This window comes from Nyctereutes procyonoides, unplaced genomic scaffold (genome assembly GCF_905146905.1).
Source record: "Nyctereutes procyonoides isolate TBG_1078 unplaced genomic scaffold, NYPRO_anot_genome, whole genome shotgun sequence".
In the NCBI taxonomy this organism is placed as follows: Eukaryota; Metazoa; Chordata; class Mammalia; order Carnivora; family Canidae; genus Nyctereutes; species Nyctereutes procyonoides.
The window spans coordinates 37,575,968-37,594,444 of record NW_026575047.1 but is presented as its reverse complement, the minus strand read 5'-3'; the positions used below and the strand labels follow the sequence as shown (position 1 = coordinate 37,594,444).

The 18,477-nt window shown below is 38.9% G+C and overlaps 1 protein-coding gene across 8 annotated transcripts in view; it reads right to left on the bottom strand.

Annotated features, from left to right (window-relative positions):
- CPEB1 (cytoplasmic polyadenylation element binding protein 1) overlaps positions 1-18,477 on the bottom strand; it is a 90,514-nt gene that overhangs the window by 63,461 nt on the left and 8,576 nt on the right. For 6 of the 8 annotated variants that reach the window (XM_055326567.1, XM_055326564.1, XM_055326559.1 and 3 more), the window contains exon 2: positions 8,908-9,082. The exons of the other annotated variants lie outside the window; for them this stretch is intronic. Coding sequence is in view for 5 of the 6 variants with exons in the window: in XM_055326564.1 (XP_055182539.1) it covers positions 8,908-9,082 (175 nt within the window). In the remaining variant the exon portion in view is untranslated. The remainder of the gene's footprint in view (positions 1-8,907; positions 9,083-18,477) is intronic. 8 annotated transcript variants of the gene reach the window in all.

Here is an 18,477-nt window from a genome sequence, read left to right as displayed (position 1 = left end):
CTCTGGTTTGTAATTCCAAATCTTTTTTTTTTTTTTAAAGATTTGAGAGAGAGAGAGAGAGAGAGATAGAAAGAAAGAGAGAGAGAGAGCGCGTATACACACAGACACACAAGTGGGGGAAGAGAGGTAGAAGCAGACTCCCTGTGAGCAGGGAGCCCAACGTGGGGCTCAATCCCAGGACCCTGGATCATGACCTTAGCCAAAGGCAGATGCTCAACTGACTGAGCCATCCAGGTGCCCCCAAATCTTGTTTTCTACATAAAGATATAATCTTGCAACAACTGAAAGGGAGGAGTACAGACTTGTAAAGGAGCAGAGGTTTTGTATGTTATTGAAATTAAGCTAGTCTAAATCCAAATTACAGTGTTCTAACTTTATGATGTCAGATATAACACCCCATAGTAACCACAAAGAAAAAAGCTATAGGATACATACAAAAGGAAACCAGAAAGGGGTTTAGACATTTCACTACAAAAAAAAAAAAAAATCAACTTAACATAAAAGAAGACACGAATGCAAGAAATGAGAAGCAAAAAAGCTGTAAGGCATATAGGAAACACCACAATGACAGAAGTCCCCAAACTATTCAATCAAAAGACACACGGGGTGCCTGGGTGGCTCAGTTGGTTAGGCATCCAACTCTTGATTTCAGCTCAGGTCTTGATCCTAGGGTTTTGAGTTCAAATCCCGTGTTGGGAGTTCATGCCCAGCATGGAGCCTACTTTAAAAAAGACTGGCAGAATGGATAAAAAACACATGACCCACCTATACGAGGTCTACAAAGGACTCAAGATACAAACACACTAAAACAGGTTAAAAGGGAAATGACAGAAAATGTATTCCATGTAAATAGTAACCAAAATGGACCAGGGTGGCTGTACTAATAACAGACAAAACAGATTTAAACCAAAATAGGCTAGAAGAGATGAAGAATGTTGTATATTAATATAAGGTTCAATATATCAAGACAGAAAAATTATAAACATTTACACATCTAATGACAGACCATCAAAAGGTATGAAACAAATACTGACAGAACTGAGAAACAGTTCTACAAGAGTTCAACATTTCAATACCCCATTCACAATAGAGTAGAAGAACCAGAAAAGATAATTAAACTAGATCTGATATATACAGAACATTTTACCCAGCAAAAATGAATACACATTCTCAAGTACACATAGGACATTTTCTTGGATAGACCATATGTTAGGCCACAAATCAAGCCTCAACAGATTTAAGAAGATATATATCATACAAAGTATCTTTTCTGACTACAACAGATGGTGCTAAAAATCAATAATAAACAGGAAAATTCACAAAAGTGTAGAAATTGAACATTTTTTAAAAACATTTTAAACAACCAATGAATCAAAGTAGAAATCACAAAGAAATTAGGAAATACTTAGAGACAAATGAAAATGAAAGCACAATATTCCAAAACCACGGGACACAGCAAAAGGGAAAGAGGGAAATTTATAGCTATAAATATTCTTATCGAAAAACAAATCTCAAATCAACAACCTAACCTTACAAGGTAAGTAAAAAGAACAACCAACTAAGCCCAAAGCTAGCAAAAGAAGGGAATTAAGAGCAGAGATAAACATAAAAGACAAAAAAATAAAACAGAAGTTGGTTCTTTGAAAAGATCAACAAAATTGACAAATCTTTAGCTAAATGAACTAAAAGAAGGTTCAAATTAGTAAAATCAATAACAAATGTGGGAACAGTACTACCTATTCTACAGAAATAAAAAGGATTGTGAGAGTACCATGAACTGTACACACCAGAAAATTGAATAATCTAGATGAAATGGGCAAATTCCTCGAAACACAAAACCTACCAAGACTAAATCACAAAGAAATAGACCATCTGAATAGACTAGTAAGGAGATAGAAAATCTCCCAAAAAAGAAAAGCCCTGGATCTACTGGCTTCACTGGTGAACTCTACTAAATATGTAAATAACTAATACCAAACTTTCCCAAAAAAAATGAAGAGGGGGGAACACCTCTCAGCTCACTGTATAAAAGCAGCATAATCCTGATACCAAAGACACTACAAGCAAACTATACAGACCAACATCCTTTATGAACACTGATCAGAAACAAAAATTGAGAGGCGCCTGAGTGGCTCAGTGGTTGAGTGTCTGCCTTTGGCTCAGGTTGTGATCCCGGGGTTCTGGGATCAAGTCCCACATCAGCCCCCTGCAGGGAGCCTGGTTTTCCTTCTGCCTATGTCTCTGCCTCTCTCATGAATAAATAAAATCTTTTTAAAAATTTGAACTAGAATACTAGCAAACAAATTTCCACTGTGCACTGAAAGAATTACACACTGTGGCCAAATAGGATTTGTTCCTGGAATGCAAGGATAGCTCAACATAAAAAATATATATACATATATATGTATACATATACATACATATATGTGTGTGTACATACACACACGCCACATGAACAGAATGAAGGGAAGAAAAACCAACCACAGGGCCATTTCAAATGATGCAGAAAAACTGAGAAGATACTTTTGTGATAAAATCACTCAACAAAATAGGAATAAAAGGAAACTTACCCTCAAATAAAATCCTTTTATTAAAAAAAAAAAAAAACCCACAGCAAACTTAATACTCAACGGTAGGACTAAAAGTTTTTCCTCTAAGATCAGAGGGGAAAAAGATAAGGATGCATACTTTTACACTTCTATTCAACATAATGGAAGTTCTACCAAAATTATTTAGTCAAGAGAAAGAAATAAGAGGCATCCAAGTTACAAAGGAGTAAGTATAATTGTTCCTGTTTGTAGACGACATGATTATATATTGAGACCCCTAAGGAGTCCACAGAAAACCTATTAGAATAAATTCAGCAAAGTATCAGGATACAAAGTCAACACACACACACACAAAAAAAAAATCAGCTGCATTTCTATATACAATGAACAATCTGAAAAGGAAATTACAAAAACTATTCCATACACAATAGCATTAAAAAGAATAAAATACTTAGGAACAGGATAAAAGAACCTTGAGAGCCAGGTTCTAGAGATCTTTCCTAGGTTGATACCAGATCATATATGCTTATGTAGTCTTTGAACTGTAGAAAATATTTCACAAAAACAAAATTAAGTAGGTTTTACACCCAAGGCTGATTGGAATTTTGAATTACAATAATAACTGGGGTCTGCAAAAATGTAGGGGAAAAAAGACTCTCATGAAATCCTGGCTGGATTGTAAACAGAGAAATTCACTTTGAGAAAGTCAGTAACTTAATTTGAAGACAATATAAACCCCAGCCATTCTGCAATTCACTTCTAGCTACACAGGCTAAAGAAATTCTTGTTACATGCACATAAGGAGACCTAAACAAGGATGTTCACCAAAATACTATTTATAATAGCAAAAAATAATTTACCAATATAGGATCAGATAATTATTATAGATATTTTTGTAAAATACTACTACTATACAGCAATTAAAACACACTGATTTGACTTAAAATATTAATATGGAGACATCATAAATATAACAATACATAGAGGGGCGCTTGGGTGGCTCAGTTGGTCGACCATCTGCATTTCGGTCATGATCCCAGGATCAAGTCCCACATTGGGCTCCCTGCTTGCAGGTAACTGCTTCTCCCTCTCCTCCCTGCTTGTGTGCACTTTCTTGCTCAAATAAAATCTTTTAAAAATAGTAATAATACATTGAAAAAGGCAAATACTGGCATATCTTGTTTTATTGTACATTGAAGATACTGCATTTTTTTATGAATTGAAAATTTATGGTGACCCTAGCAAGTCTATCAGTGCCATTTTTCCAACAGCATTTGCTCACTTCGAGTCTCAGTCACATCTTGGTAATTCTCACAATAATAATAAGTTTGAAATATTGTATTTGTTAGGATGATCCATAGTCTTTGATGTTACCACTGTAATAGTTTTGGGGACACCACAAACCATGCACACACAAGATGGCAAACTTAATTGCTAAATGTTATGTGTGTTCTGACTGTTCCACCAACTAGCTATTTCCCATTCTCTCCCCCCTCCTTGGGCCTCCCCATTCCCTGAGGTACAGTAATATTGAAATTAGGCCAATTAATAACCCAATGATGGCCTCTAGGTGTCTAAGTGTCCAAGTGAAAGGAAGAATCCCACATCTCTCACTTTAAATCAAAAGCTAGAAATGATTAAGTTCAGGGAGGAAGGCCTGTTAAAAGTCAAGATAAACCAAAAGCTAGGTTTCTTACCCTAGACAAGTTGGGAACACAAAGGAAGAGTTCTGGAAGGACATTAGAAGTGCTACTCCAGTGAACACATGAGTGATAAGAAAGTGAAAACAGTTTTATTGCTGATAAGGAGAAAGTCTTAATGGTCTGAAGAGAAGATCCAACAGCCATGGTATCCTTGAAGCCAAAGCCTAATCCATAACAAGGCCCTCACTCTCTTCAATTCTGTGCAGGCTGAGGGAGGGGACAAGGCTGTAGAAGACAAGTCTGAAGCTAGCAGAGGTGGGCTCATGAGGCTTAAGGAAAGACAGTGTCTCTGTAACATCAAACTGCAAGGTGAAGCAGCAAGGGCTGATGCAGAAGCGGAAGCAAGTTCTCCAGAAGATGTAGAGATCATTCGTGAAGGTGGCTCCACTAAACAATGGATTTTCAATGTGGACGAAACAACATCCTATCAGAAGATGCCATCTAGGACTTTCATAGCTAGAGAGGAGAAGTCAGTGCCCGGCTTCAAAGCTTCAAAGGATGGGTGGACTATTAGGAGCTAATGCAGCTGCTGACCTGAAGTTCAGACTGTGCTCAACATGCCATCCTGAAAATCCTAGGGACCTGAAGAATGATGCTAAATCTCTCTGCCTATGCTCAATCAGTGGAACAACAAAGCCTGGATGACAGCACATCTGTTTAGTAGGACACAGTTTCCTGCATATTCTAAGCCCACTGTTAAGACCTACTGCTCAGAAGATTCCTGGCAAAATATTACTACTCACTGACAACACACCTGGCCCAAGAACTCTGAGGGAGATATACAATGAGACTCATATTTGCACACCTCACACAACATCCATTCTGCAGCCCATGGATCTAAAAGTAACTTCAGCTTTCAAGTCGTTACTGAATATATTTCAAAGGGCTATAGCTGTCATAGACAGGGCTTCCTCTGATGGATCTGGATAAAGTGAACTGGAAAACTTCTGGAAAGGATTTACCATTCTGGATGACAATAAGAACACTCGTGATACACAAGAGGTGGTCAGAGTATCAACATGGAAGGAGTGGATTCCAATCCTCACAGATGAATGAGGAGTTCATGACATCAGTGAAGGAAGGCACTGCCGATGTGGTGGAAACAGCAGAACAGGATTAGAAGTAGAACCTAACGATGGGACTGAACTGCTGTAATCTCATGATCAAACTTTAACAGATGAGGAGTTGCTTCTTGTGGATGAGCAATGAAAATAGTTTCTTAAGATAGGATCTACTCCTGGTGAGGAGGCTGTGAAGACTGTTGGAATGACAACAAAGGATTCTACAAACAGAATACTACAAACACTTAGCTGCTAATAAGGTAGAGAGAGGATTTGAGAGGATAGACTCCACAATTTTTTCCACTGTATTTATATATTAATTTTAGGTCTCAAAATGGAGACTCTATATGTATATAGATATATGATTAATATTTTATCTTAATTTCATGTTATACAGATTTTTATGTAACTAAACATGTAGAAAGATACTACTCTCAAAAGGTATTATTCTAGTAACTACAGAATACTCCATCACTTGAATATACTTGAAAATATATAAATATTTTCCTCTTGGGAGACACTTAGGTTTTTTGTGTTTTTCTTTTCCAAATTTTCACCATCATAATAATGCTCTAAGTATCCTTTTATATAAATCCTATCTATATTCATTATTACTCCTAAGGAGACACACTCAGATCTGAACATAGTAAGTCAAAGAACATGATGATTTGTAAAGCAAAAAAAGTGATCTTTGAGGCAGAGTTATAAAGAAGCTGCAGCAGCAGAGAAGCAATGCCAGGAACCCTGTCTGAGCATCAAGAAAAACAACAAGTCAACCTTAATTTTCTCCAACACAGAAGGCAGCCAGCTCAGCGGTGTGGTTTCCATTTTGTCCTCCACCTTTTTGTTGGAGAAATGAGTAACAGAGTTTGGAGGACAAATCTGCCCTTTAACATTACTGGCCATGGACCTCTGGAACCTCCAGGGGCTTTGCACAGCCCACGACACTCTGACCCCCATCACCCCTGCAGCCATCATGAGGTGCTCCTCCTTCCCTACTCTTCCTTCAGTGCCCCAAACATGCCAAGCTCTCTTAAAAGCCTTAGTCCAATCTTCTCCGTCTGAAACATTTTCGCCCATACTCTTTACATGATCTAGCTCTTTCTCTTCCTTTAGAACTCCATTTTAAACATACCTCCCAAGAGAGTTCTGGCCTAGGTGACTCAAAATGTTACTTCATAGTACTTACTAAAACTTGCCATTATTTTACTTATTTCTCTGCTTGTTTTTTTCCTTCTGTTTCCCATCCACGAAGGGAGAACAGGTTCTGAGGATACCACATAAAGTCAGGAATCCCCGGAGCCTAACAACTGTGATTTGCATGAAGTATGCATTCCATAACTATTTGCTGTTGAACTTCTGGTGAATTTGGTCAATGTGGCAGTGGGACCAAGTGTATAGTAAGAGAAGTGGAATCTAAAGCTAGATTTTATAGGAATGACCTGAACTACAGGTCCAAGGTGGAGTTGATCTGCATTACTTAACGTAAGTGCTGAATGAGGTCTCCCAAAGACGTCCAGGTCTTCATCCCTGGAACCAGGGATGGTTAAATGTCTCAGAAGAAATGTCTCAGAAGAAAATACTGATGTCTGCTTGGCCCAACAGCCAAGCAAGCCATCCTAAGGTTAGGGCATGATGTCTCAGAAGAAACTACTGATGTCTCAGAAGAAAATACTGAATGTCTGCTTGGCCCAACAGCCAAGCAAGCCATCCTAAGGTTAGGGCGGCATGATCTAGGCGCAAAGGCTAGGGCTCCATGTATTAAGCACTTGACTCAGCAGAAACCCGACCTGCAATAGTCACAGCATCCACTGAAGCCCAAATAAAACCAAGACCAAGCACGAGTGCCTGTTTCTCCCTCTCCCTCTGCTGTTCCCCTTGCTTGTGCTGTCTGGAGCGTGCGCTCACTCTTAAATAAAATCTTTAAAAAACAAAAAAAGTCAAAGCTGGGAATACACCTGCACGTACCTAAAGATGTGTTAGTGGGAGTCATGTGTTAGGAGGTAGCCTTGGTGCCACTCAAACATGGACTGAGACCGCAGGTTTTGGTCTGAGTCTGAGATCAGCCACTTACTGACTAGCTAGGTAGTCTCACAAGTCCTCTGGAGAAGATTTAATTTTCTCATCTGTAACACAAGATTGACTCCAATTTTGAAAGAAGTTCTACCATGGGTAAAATGCTATCAAACAGCATTGCCTGCTATAGAGAACTCATTCCTGAAAGAAAGAGTCCATCTGCGGCAAACTTAATTGTTGTCTTATTTTAGTAAGCTGCCACAGCCACCTCACCTTCAGTGACCACCTCCTTGGATAGTCAGCGGCCATCAACATCGAGGCAAGACCTTCCACCAGTGAAAAGACTGACTTGCTGAAAGTTCAAATGATGGTTAACATTTTCTAGCAATAAAGTATTTAGGTATGTACAATTTTTTAGACATAGTGCTTTTGCACACTTAACTGACTACAGCATGGCGTAAGCATAATTTTCTTATGTATTGGGAAACCAAAGAATTCCTTTGGCTCCCTTCATTGCCATATTTGCTTTGTTGCAGTGGTCTGGGACCCACCCACCACTTCTCCAGTTAGAAGAGTTTATAAATTCCACAGTTACCAAAAGTCAATCTTGTTTGTAATAAAATCTCTCCCTCAGACGTTTAGCTACTTTATGTTCACATACACCTGTATCCTTATAAGATTTCCAACATCAAGTTAGGAAGCAAATCAAAGAATTTATGATGAAAAAACAGAAATTACCAGTCCTTGTTCTGCAGACCCCACTACTGCCAAATTTCTTCAAAGAAGTACATTTAAAAAATTAAAAACATGTTCACTTTCAACTAAAGTAACTCAAACAAGAAACATTCCATCAATATTTTTACAACATGTTGCAACTTCCACGAAAGATTATGAAACACTTGTTAGGACATCCAAGCCTCCTTCTGAAGTATCATCTTAGGGGATGCTCCCTTCTCCCTCCACTATCCTATGGGGGTATCCTACATACCATCAAAACTAAATGCTCATGACTTGCATTTGTAGTTAAAAGCAATTAAAATATTCAAGAAATGCACTGTCCAATACAGCAGCCACTAGTCACATGGTGACAAAGCACCTGAAACACAATTATTTCCAACTGAACTGCATTGTAAATGTGAAATATATATATTGAAGTTTTAGCACTAACAAAAAATGGTATCCCATTTATAGTTTTTATATTGATTATATGTTGACATATTTTGTATGTTAGATAAAATATTAACATCCCTTTTAAAAAAAACCTTTAAAATGTGGCTACATTTATATATGTATGACTCCCATTATAATTCTCTATATAAACAGTCCTGCTATGTTTGACCTATCCTTTTTTATCCAGTCTTTATATGCGTCATAAAAGAGATTTGCGCATTAGAAATCAAAGGCAGTCTTTACCCAGAGAACCCAATGCACAAAGTGAGCTACAAAAAAGGGCAAGCATTACCAAAGATTCAGTCATTCTTCACAGGTCATGAGAAAGCTGCCCAGAAACAGCTCTACATACATACATACATAGTGTATATACAAAAATATTTGCTCAAGTTTTCAAGTCTAAGTCACCTGGCAAATGATCATGAATTCCTCGGTTTATGGGTGTAGTGCAGACTCTATTGAAATCCAGAGAATTATCCAATATGGCATTTATCCTTTGAAAGATACTAGCATTGCTACATGTGGAGAGCGCAGGTGCTTCCTGGTTGTCTCGACAATCTTTTATCCTTCCAGCTTCTTCTTCCTAGACACAGAAAAAAGATATTTAGGTTTTCTTCCTAGACTAAGGAAAAGATGCTTAGGTTTCTCTATACTCCTTTATGATAAGTACCCCTCCTTCCTCCTAAACCAACACTATGAGATAAAGTAACAAGGAGCTGAAGTTTCTTGCCTATATATATTAAAATGCTCCCTTGGTATTCTCTAGCTCAGCAGACAACACTACCAGGTGTCTCTCACAGAAATCTTGGTACCATTCTTCATTCTTTCTCACTCATCACATCCAATGCCTGATATAGTAAGCAATGAAATACCGCTGGACAGTCATTTCTAAGTAAAGTCTAATTTATCAAGCTCTAGGATTCCCAATTACCTTGGGGAAAACATAAAACAGACGAAGTAAGGAAACTAGAACCTAGGATCAGACAGCTGGTCACTTCAAAATAAAATTTTAAAAAGTTGAGTGACTATGTTTAGCCTATTGAAATTCAGGTAAGCATGAGTATGGCCAGAGACAGTTTTAACAACTCTGCAGGACAGCCTTAAAGGGACAAACTTGAGTCCCATATCATTCTCAAGTTCTTGAGAAGTCTGACATCCTTTGCAAGCTGTGAGGATGACCAGGATACTCCGTCCTACAAGGTTGTTTCCCCAAGCCTCCCAGAGAGCCACCACTGAGAGCAGTTAAACCCACAGACATAGGGTCCTTCCACAACTGTAGATTTCTAAGGATTCTCAACCTCACTAAGGCAACATCACAAAGGCTAAGACGCACGCATTTAACATCAATCTTCAGGTTTTTGTTTTTTTGGTTTATTTTTTTTTTTTTTTTAGTTTTTACTTATTTATTCTTGAGAAACAGAGAGAGAGAGAGAGAGAGAGAGAGAGAGAGGCAGGCAGAGACACAGGCAGAGGGAGAAGCAGGCTTCATGCAGGGAGCCTGATGTGGGACTTGATTGTGGGACTCTAGGATCATGCCCTGGGCCAAAGGCAGACACCCAACCACTGAGCCACCCAGGCGTCCCAATCTTCAGGTCTTAAGGCTACATGCTTCATTCACTCACTGCCTCATGAACATTAACCAACAGTCTGCTATGTACAGTAAGTACCTGACGGGTAGGCAGATTAGACAGACTCAACCAAAAGAGATTTCTGAAGTCTAGAAAGGAAACGAAGATCTGATCGGGCTGTCAACAGCCACCACACAAGCTATAGTTTGCTGGGATCATACATTGTCCTCTCAGCCAAAGGGGCTCAAAGACAACAATGTACCTGAAAGTACAGGAAGGAAAAGTCTGAAGCACAAAGAGAACAGAGGAGCTTTATCAAAAGTGGTCCAGTATGGCAAGGTATGGGGTTCGCAGGAGAGCAAACTGGAGGGAGGTCTGCTTTCAGCTCAGGTCATGATCCCAGGGTCCTGGGATCAAGCCCCCACATCAGGCTCCCTGCTCAGTAGTCTGCTTCTCCCTCTTCACCCTGTGAGTATGCTCTCTCAAATTAATAAAATCTTAAAAAAAAAAAAAAAAGCAAACTGGAAAGAATGCCTCATGACAGCTTAAGGATTTAGAATTGTCTCCTATATAATCAGAGCTTTCCAAATTTTTTTCCCAAGATTTTATTTATTTATTCATGAGAGACAGAGAGAGGCAGAAACAAAGGCAGAGGGAAAAGTAGGCTCTCTGTGGGGAACCCAATGTGGGACCGGATCCCTGGGATCACAACCTGATCCAAAGGCAGACACTCAACCACTGAGCCACCCGGGTAACCCCAGAGCTTTCCAAATTTTAAAAGGCCCCCCTTAACACACAAATACTTTTTGATTTTTATTTAGTAGTACAGATATGCTATAAATCTATGTATTCAGATCCTGGTGAGGAGGTATATACACAGTATGTAAGTCTCAGGAGATCTCAAGCAACTATGTGAAAGAGGACAGGAAGAACCAGTGAGGAAAGTACACAGTCATCCAGGGAAGATGCAGGCCCAGAGATCCTGTGGGAGAAACTGGCTTCCCCAGGAGGAGGGCAAGGTCTAAGAATCTTACTGTCTTGAGCAGCCTGAAAAAAAACCCAATTTAGAAATATGCCTGGCCAACTCTACTCCAAATCCCATTAGGAACATATACCAAGGACGCCTGGGTGGCTCAGCAGTTAAGCGCCTGCCTTCGGCCCAGGGTGTGATCCTGGAATCCCAGGATCAAGTCCCCCATCAGGCTCCCTGCATGGAGCCTGCTTTTCTCCCTGCCTATGTCTCTGCCTCTCTCAGTGTCTCTCATGAATAAATAAATAAAATCTTAAAAAAAAAAAATACCATAACTTCGAACCTCAAGGCAAATGCTGTCTGGAATGCCTCCCTCCCTCTCAGGTACACCAATCCAGTTATCTGGAAGACTCTGGGTAATTAGAACTTAAGGAAATGGAGCATTCGATTAACACCCCAAACTGCTTAATCACATCACTAAGTACCAATGGTTTGGAAGGGGGGGGGGATCAAAACAAGCAACTTCGGGGGGGGGTAGATCTACCACCTTCCTTATGTACAAAACAGGGATAAAAGTTAATACTATGCCTCAGATGGCTTTTTGTGAATACACATAACATTCTTGGCACAGTACCTGGCACATGACGATATGCTAAACAGACAACTGTGGACTAGCAGTAGTATCATTACTAGTACACCAATGGGTCAGAGGCCACCACAAGAGTCCCTGAAAACAAGACTATTTGCTCATTAGAGGAGAAAATGTACTGAGGACACAAGCCAATTATTTCTTTGAAGACCCCAGACCTTCCATGCCTAATTTTCCTAATCATTTCATTTAGAAAGCTTAATTAAAAGGACTAAAGATTGGATATAAATTGAACTGCCTAAAATGTGTACCTAACACCACAATTCAGTGATCCTTCAAATTCTCCAGCTAAATGAATTCAGTTTCTCATTTTCAAAACATAAACCTTTGGTCCACATCCATTACTCTATATATTCTATTGCAACTATGTTCACATCAATGTTTTGTTGGGGTTTTTTTTGTTTGTTTTTTTTACCATAAAGAAAAAGTAACCCCCTTGGTTATACCACTGTTGTCTAATAATTTTCCTATTTTTGGCATATTTTGTCTTAAAAATGAGATCATTTGCAAAGGTTTTTTTAAACCTTTATTTGGTCTTTCACAATGGACAGGAAAGGAGATTTTAAGAGGATCAGAGACTTGGAATGCAAATCTTAATACTATTGAGAACCATGGATCAAAAGAGCAAATTACTTCGCAATGCTAGAAAAAAGAAACAGTAATGCTTACTGTCACTGGCTAAAAATGGTGTCAAGATAAAACCAGTTTGTACCTCCTCATTGTCAGAAAGAATGGTTCATGAGGAATCTTCGCTAATACATGCTATTTTATAGGTCTCTATGTTCTGCTCTTCAACAGGTAAGAGCTGACATTCCTATCATGACACACAGGTCTCCTACAGTAATAGTTCTCAACTGGGAGCCAGAGGGAGACAATATTCAGAAAGCAGCATTCCCCTTTTCCACAAGGGAAAAAAATCTTCCCCAAACTGAACCACTGTTTCACAAAGCAGAAAGAACACAGCCCTCGAAGCGTAAATACTAACTCTATCATATGAGTATCCGCTATGAGCTTTGGTTGTCTTAGGTATAAAATGGAGTACCATCTACTTTGCAGACTCTGTAGTAATGAGAAATCTATGAAGTGCCTGGATAGGCTCATCCCAGTCAAGTTCACTAAGAAGCTCATTTACTTGTTTAGCACTTCTAACTGGAGGTTTTTCTGCATTTGTGGCTTGAAACTATTACTCATTAACTCTTTAAAAATCTGAACCCATATCATCTAGCTGGGTTTTTCTACTTATAGACTAAGATCCCCAAATTTTATACTTATTTGTATACTAGAATTGCCCAATTTGGAAATCCAAGCCTTGCCTTCAGATACCATACAACCCAGCATCAATATGGTGATGGGACAGCCATGCTTTAGGTCAAAATCCTGGTCTGGGGATATCTGATGGTCATAAACGAATGCAAAGTCTACCACCTCTGGGTTGATAATAGTTCAGTTTGCCATTAGTCAAAAACACAACACCTATATTGCAGACCCCTTCAAGACTATTCCTACTAGCCATTTACTATGTTCATGAAAAGTCAGTTGAGAGATTTATGGAATACTATCTGAAGGATATACAGTTTATTCTTCCAGATGGGAGTTTTAACCTGAAGTCCACAGACTAACATCTACTAAGTCTCCTGCAAAACTGTATTCACCCTTGAAATTTTTTCTGAGATTTTCTAATTAAATGTTTTTTACATGAGAGCATTAATATTGAACATTTAGGTTTTTTAATTAAGACATACCAACAGAAGGGCGCCTGCCTGGCTGGCTCAGTTGGTAAAACAACTCTTGATCTTGGGGTTGTGAGTTCAAGCCCCACCTTAGGTATAGAGATTACTCAAAAAAAAAAAAAAAGACATACCAACAGATATACTTAGATGCCCCCAAAGAACTGGTTCAGAGATGTACTTTGGCAATTTGCTTTTTATAGTAAGTAATAAAGCTGAACAGAACCTATCTATAGCATTTATACTCATGATTTCGAAGATGCTGTTTGACTACAACTTTGAACAGCCCCCTTCTATAAATACCCACTGAGAAAAAGGTCATTCAGATCAAAGATTAGGAAATGCTACAGACTCACCTGAGAAACTGACAGGTTTCTTTTATGGAAGAATTTAAATCATCTGGCCATTCAAAGTCAGTTTCTGGTTGAACTTTACTGACTCTACAATTGCTAAGAAATGCTTCGTTATGTTTAATTTTCTCCTTGACCTTTACCTGTCTAATCTTAACTGAACTTCCACCTCAAGTTTTCTGTGCAACCCTATACGAACTAAAACTTATTAGATTGATTGACACAGAACTGTCAACATTCTACCTTTTGCAACCAACAAAATAAGATATTCACACAGTTCAATCTATTTCATAAATTCAAAAAACCTGTTAGGTTGGATGTTGAGATTACAGATAGAGGAAGCATAATCCTTGCCCTAAGGAGAATTAGTCAAGCAAGAGAAGGAAATCTAGCTAGGCAAGTACAAAATGCCACATATACAGGAGAGTAGTAAATAAAAGGTACCTGGAATGGTTTCACAACTCAGACTTCTAAACTGAAGAATGAAATATCAGAATTTCTCCAAGGGTGGGAAAAAACAGACAAGCAGAGAATATGCACAGAGTGGATACAGAACACTATAAACTCAAGAAAAGGAAGTGGAAGACAGGGAGGTTCACCAGGAATAAAGGATAAATGGCTGCAGGTCCTTACTTACAGAAAGACAAAGTGAATCCATCACCAGGTACAAGACTCAAGATACCACCCCCTTCTTCCTCTTCATGATCTGACCTTTCTTCTCCACTGTAAGTATACCCAAGGCTCATTTTAAAAAACAAACACACTTTCCTTGACTTAAAACATCCAAGCCACTGCCTTCTTTCTCTTGCTCTACTCCTAATCTTCTAGAAAATATGCTATACTTAGTTCCTAACCTTCTGCTTGTCCTCTCAATCCACAATATCCTGGTAGTATGACACCCTCCCCACAAACAACAGAACAACACTACAGAATTGCTCCTAAACTGATGACTTCATAACTGCCAAACCAAACCAGTATTGCAGGTTTATTTTACTTGGAATCTTTGGATATCCGATCCTTAACTATTCTCCACTCACTTAATTCAGGATTCCTTCTCATCGATCTACTTTTCTAGTTTTCAGTTTCTACAGGGTACATCAAATGTGACTCTCGCTCTCTCTCGTTTCAATGCAGTCTGGAAAAGGAAATATAATTTCCAAGACAGGTTTATGAGAATGTTAAGGGAATATTTAATACCTTGACTGCTCAAAAATATCCAGAACACAGGGTCACTGTAAATGTAGCTCTTGGCACATTTACTTGTCAAACTGTTAGCTATATGCACTATTAGCTCTGTGTTTGATATATGGTAAGGTCCTCTAAGGCCTTTATCTAAGTAAGCAGCACTCAGCGTACTACCTGCAGCATTCCCAGGTACTCAATACAGACAGCATAGGAAGGGCAGACCCACAGCACACCCCTTTCACAGGTATGCTCCACCACTTCGATCACAAGCTCCATCAATGGCAGTGACTCCTTCAGTTTTTTTCCTTTCTTCAATCTTAAGACAAGATCAGAATCAATATTCAGTCATCAAGTTTATCTCTTCTGTCAAAGCTCTAAGCCACAATCATTTCAGGATTTGGGGTTTTAAGTCCCTTGGACCAGAGACAATTCACATGAACAAAAAACAAAGAACCCATAAACAACATCACCTGGTGATTGCAGACTCAAAGGTTATAATTACACTTACTGATTGTATTTTCATCATATGCCAGGAGCCATTCTGAAGACAGAGGTAAGTCAGACAATCCCTGCACGCAAGGAGTTACCCTAATGGGAACACAGCACATAAACAAGTATATGCTGTACTATATAAGCCCAACAATAAATATATAAGTAACAAGAGTAGTAGGAAAGTAAGAAGATTAAAAGGTTTTACCAGTCACAGTAGGGGTGGGGAGGGTATTCTAGACAAAAAGAACATGTACAAAGGCAAGGAGGTATGAAACAGGGATGGTTTTAGGCAGCTAGAAATACACTACTGCTAGAATTTTAAGTGCCAAGGAACACCCTATGACCCTGCAATTGCACTCAGGCTCCTATATGCAAGAGAAAAGAGTACATGAGATTGTAAAAAAGCATGTAGAAGAACAGCCACAGCAATTTTAGTTACATTTGGACACTGAAAAGAAATAAAAACTGAAAACTGATGCCCATTGTGTCAGTGGTCCCCAAGTCTGGGGCCCCCAGGTTTGATGAGTCACTAGAAGATTTCTCAGGACTCAGTATACAATTGTACTCAGCACATATGTGATAACATTTATCACAGCCAGAAGATACAGAGAAAAACCAGCAAAGGGAAAAGGCACTTGGAACAAAGTCAGGGGGGAAAACCAGGTACAAGCTTCCAAGGGAGTCATACAATTAAGCTCAGTTACTTAGCTCCCCCACAATGAGTTGTGACAACACACATGAAATGCTGCCAACCAGGGAAGCTTGCTAGAGACTTGGCACCCAGGATTTTTCTTGAAGAGTGGTCACATAGGCAGCCTCTTCCTAGAATATGCCCAAATTCCAGACTCCAGGAGGAGAGCAGGTACTCAGCATAAATCACATTGTGTGCACAGTTTAGGTGTAGTAAGTCACTCTATCGGTTCTGGGACTACAGCAGTAAACTTGGGACTTCACTGTGACTTGTAGAAGTCTCAGATACTAAATTAAGTGGTGGTGGGGGGCGGGGGGAAGTAAGACTCCAAAGACCACATGCTACAGGATTTCATTTGAAGTTCAAAGAAAAAGCAAAACCAATTAAGGACAAACAAGTCAGAATAGTTAATTTAGGGGTGGGAGGGTGGGGAGATAGAGTGGGAAGGGCACACGGGAACCTTAACCAGTACTGAAAACGTTCCAGATCTTTATCTGTGTGGTAGTTACTTAAGTGTGTAAAAATAACAAATATATAAAAACTTATTATGCTATATACTCACAATTAGTGCTTTTTACTATGTGTATGTTCTCTCTCTCAATTTTAAAAAAGTTCAAGGAGGAGACCAGTAGAAATTAAACTCAGACCATAACGGGCTTTGTATGCTACCACTAAGGGCCTTGACCTTTCCTGTGTGGTGGTAGTTCTCCAGGTGAGGTCTTGGTCCCTGGAGGTCCCCACGATCCTTTTAGAGGCCCCCTAAGCCAAAACTACTTTCACAATTGTAAGTTTTTTTTTTTTCACTATGCTGACATTTGCAATGATGGTACAAAAATCATAAGTGTGGGTAAAACTACCACCTTAACAGGAATTGAAGCAATGCCAATAAGCTATAGTAAGCAGTTACTGTATTCTTCATGCTCTGCAATCCCAGAGACAGATTTTTTTTTATTGAGGTCCTTGAGAAAGCAGTAAAAATGTATTAAATCCTGAGTACAAGCCTTTAGTATTCTGTGAGACAAATGGGAAGTAAGCATAAAGCCCATATTGCTGCATATTGAAGTTTAATAGTCGTCTCAAGGGAAAGTGTTTATGTGCCTGAGTTTCAGGAAGAACTAGTCTTTGTTTTTTTAAAGAAATAGCTTTTTCACTTGAAACCACAACTGATATACTATAGTTATATCCAACTTTGGGTACTTGGCAAACATTCTCTTGAAAACAAAGCAAGTCAGACACTTCAAATAAAATAATGGTCAGTATTTGTTGCCAACGGTTAAAATTTGAGATTTGAAGAAAAAAAAACAGAACTCTGGGAAACCCTCATCAGCCACTTTCCTCAATATTTTAAGACTCCTCTGATGAGACTGATGGTGTAATTAGTGTGTCAGCATAGTGTATATATGTGTATGTGTAGACATTATACATTTACTATGCAATATTGCATAACAATGAACCAGTATTTGTCAAATGATTACGGTGTTACAAAATCAGGCATGGGTGAACGATCTATACAAAGTATGAGAGAGATATATGTGTTTTAATCTAACAGAGTAAGAGTACTCCTATAAGGCTTTGGAATCCATGTTGCAACTGACCTTTAAGAAGTTAATACTTGTTGAGTTTTAGCGTAGTATCAAAAAGGAATAGCCAGAATTAAATGAAAAGGTTATTTAAATATTCCTCTTAAAAAAAAAAAGATTTATTTATGGGGGGGGGGGCAGAGACACAGGAGGAGGGAGAAGTAGGCTCCATGTTGGAAGCCCGAGGTGGGATTCGATCCTGGAACTCCAGGATCATGCCCCGGGCCAAAGGCAGGCACCAAACCACTGAGCCACCCAGGGATCCCCATATTCCTCCTCTTTTCAACCCAGCATCTGTATGAGGCCAAATGTTCTTCATATATTTCAACTGAAACAACATATGGCAACAGATTAAACACAGAGACAGGAAAAGCCAGCTATCTTCTAATAAATCCAATACTAAAGAGATTTGCAAAAATACAAAAGACTGCTCACTCTTTTCATCTTCCTTTGTCTCCAAAAATATAACTTTATTAATATGAAATGGATTTGTAACTTGAAGTGATTAATAATTTTTCAGTTTTAATTTCTAATGGGCAAATATCAATAAACACAATCCACATACACAAGTATCAAGATACAATCCACTAACACAATAGATACAATCCACATACTGAGGTCCTCAGTAATGGAAGTCTGAGATGAAAATGTCTGAGAACCCCTGCATTACAACAGGTAATCAAACTGGCACTTTTCAAAGATCACATAGGAACATCCAGGCAGAAATACAAACATCCATAAAGCCTGAAGAAATGCTCCTAACGGC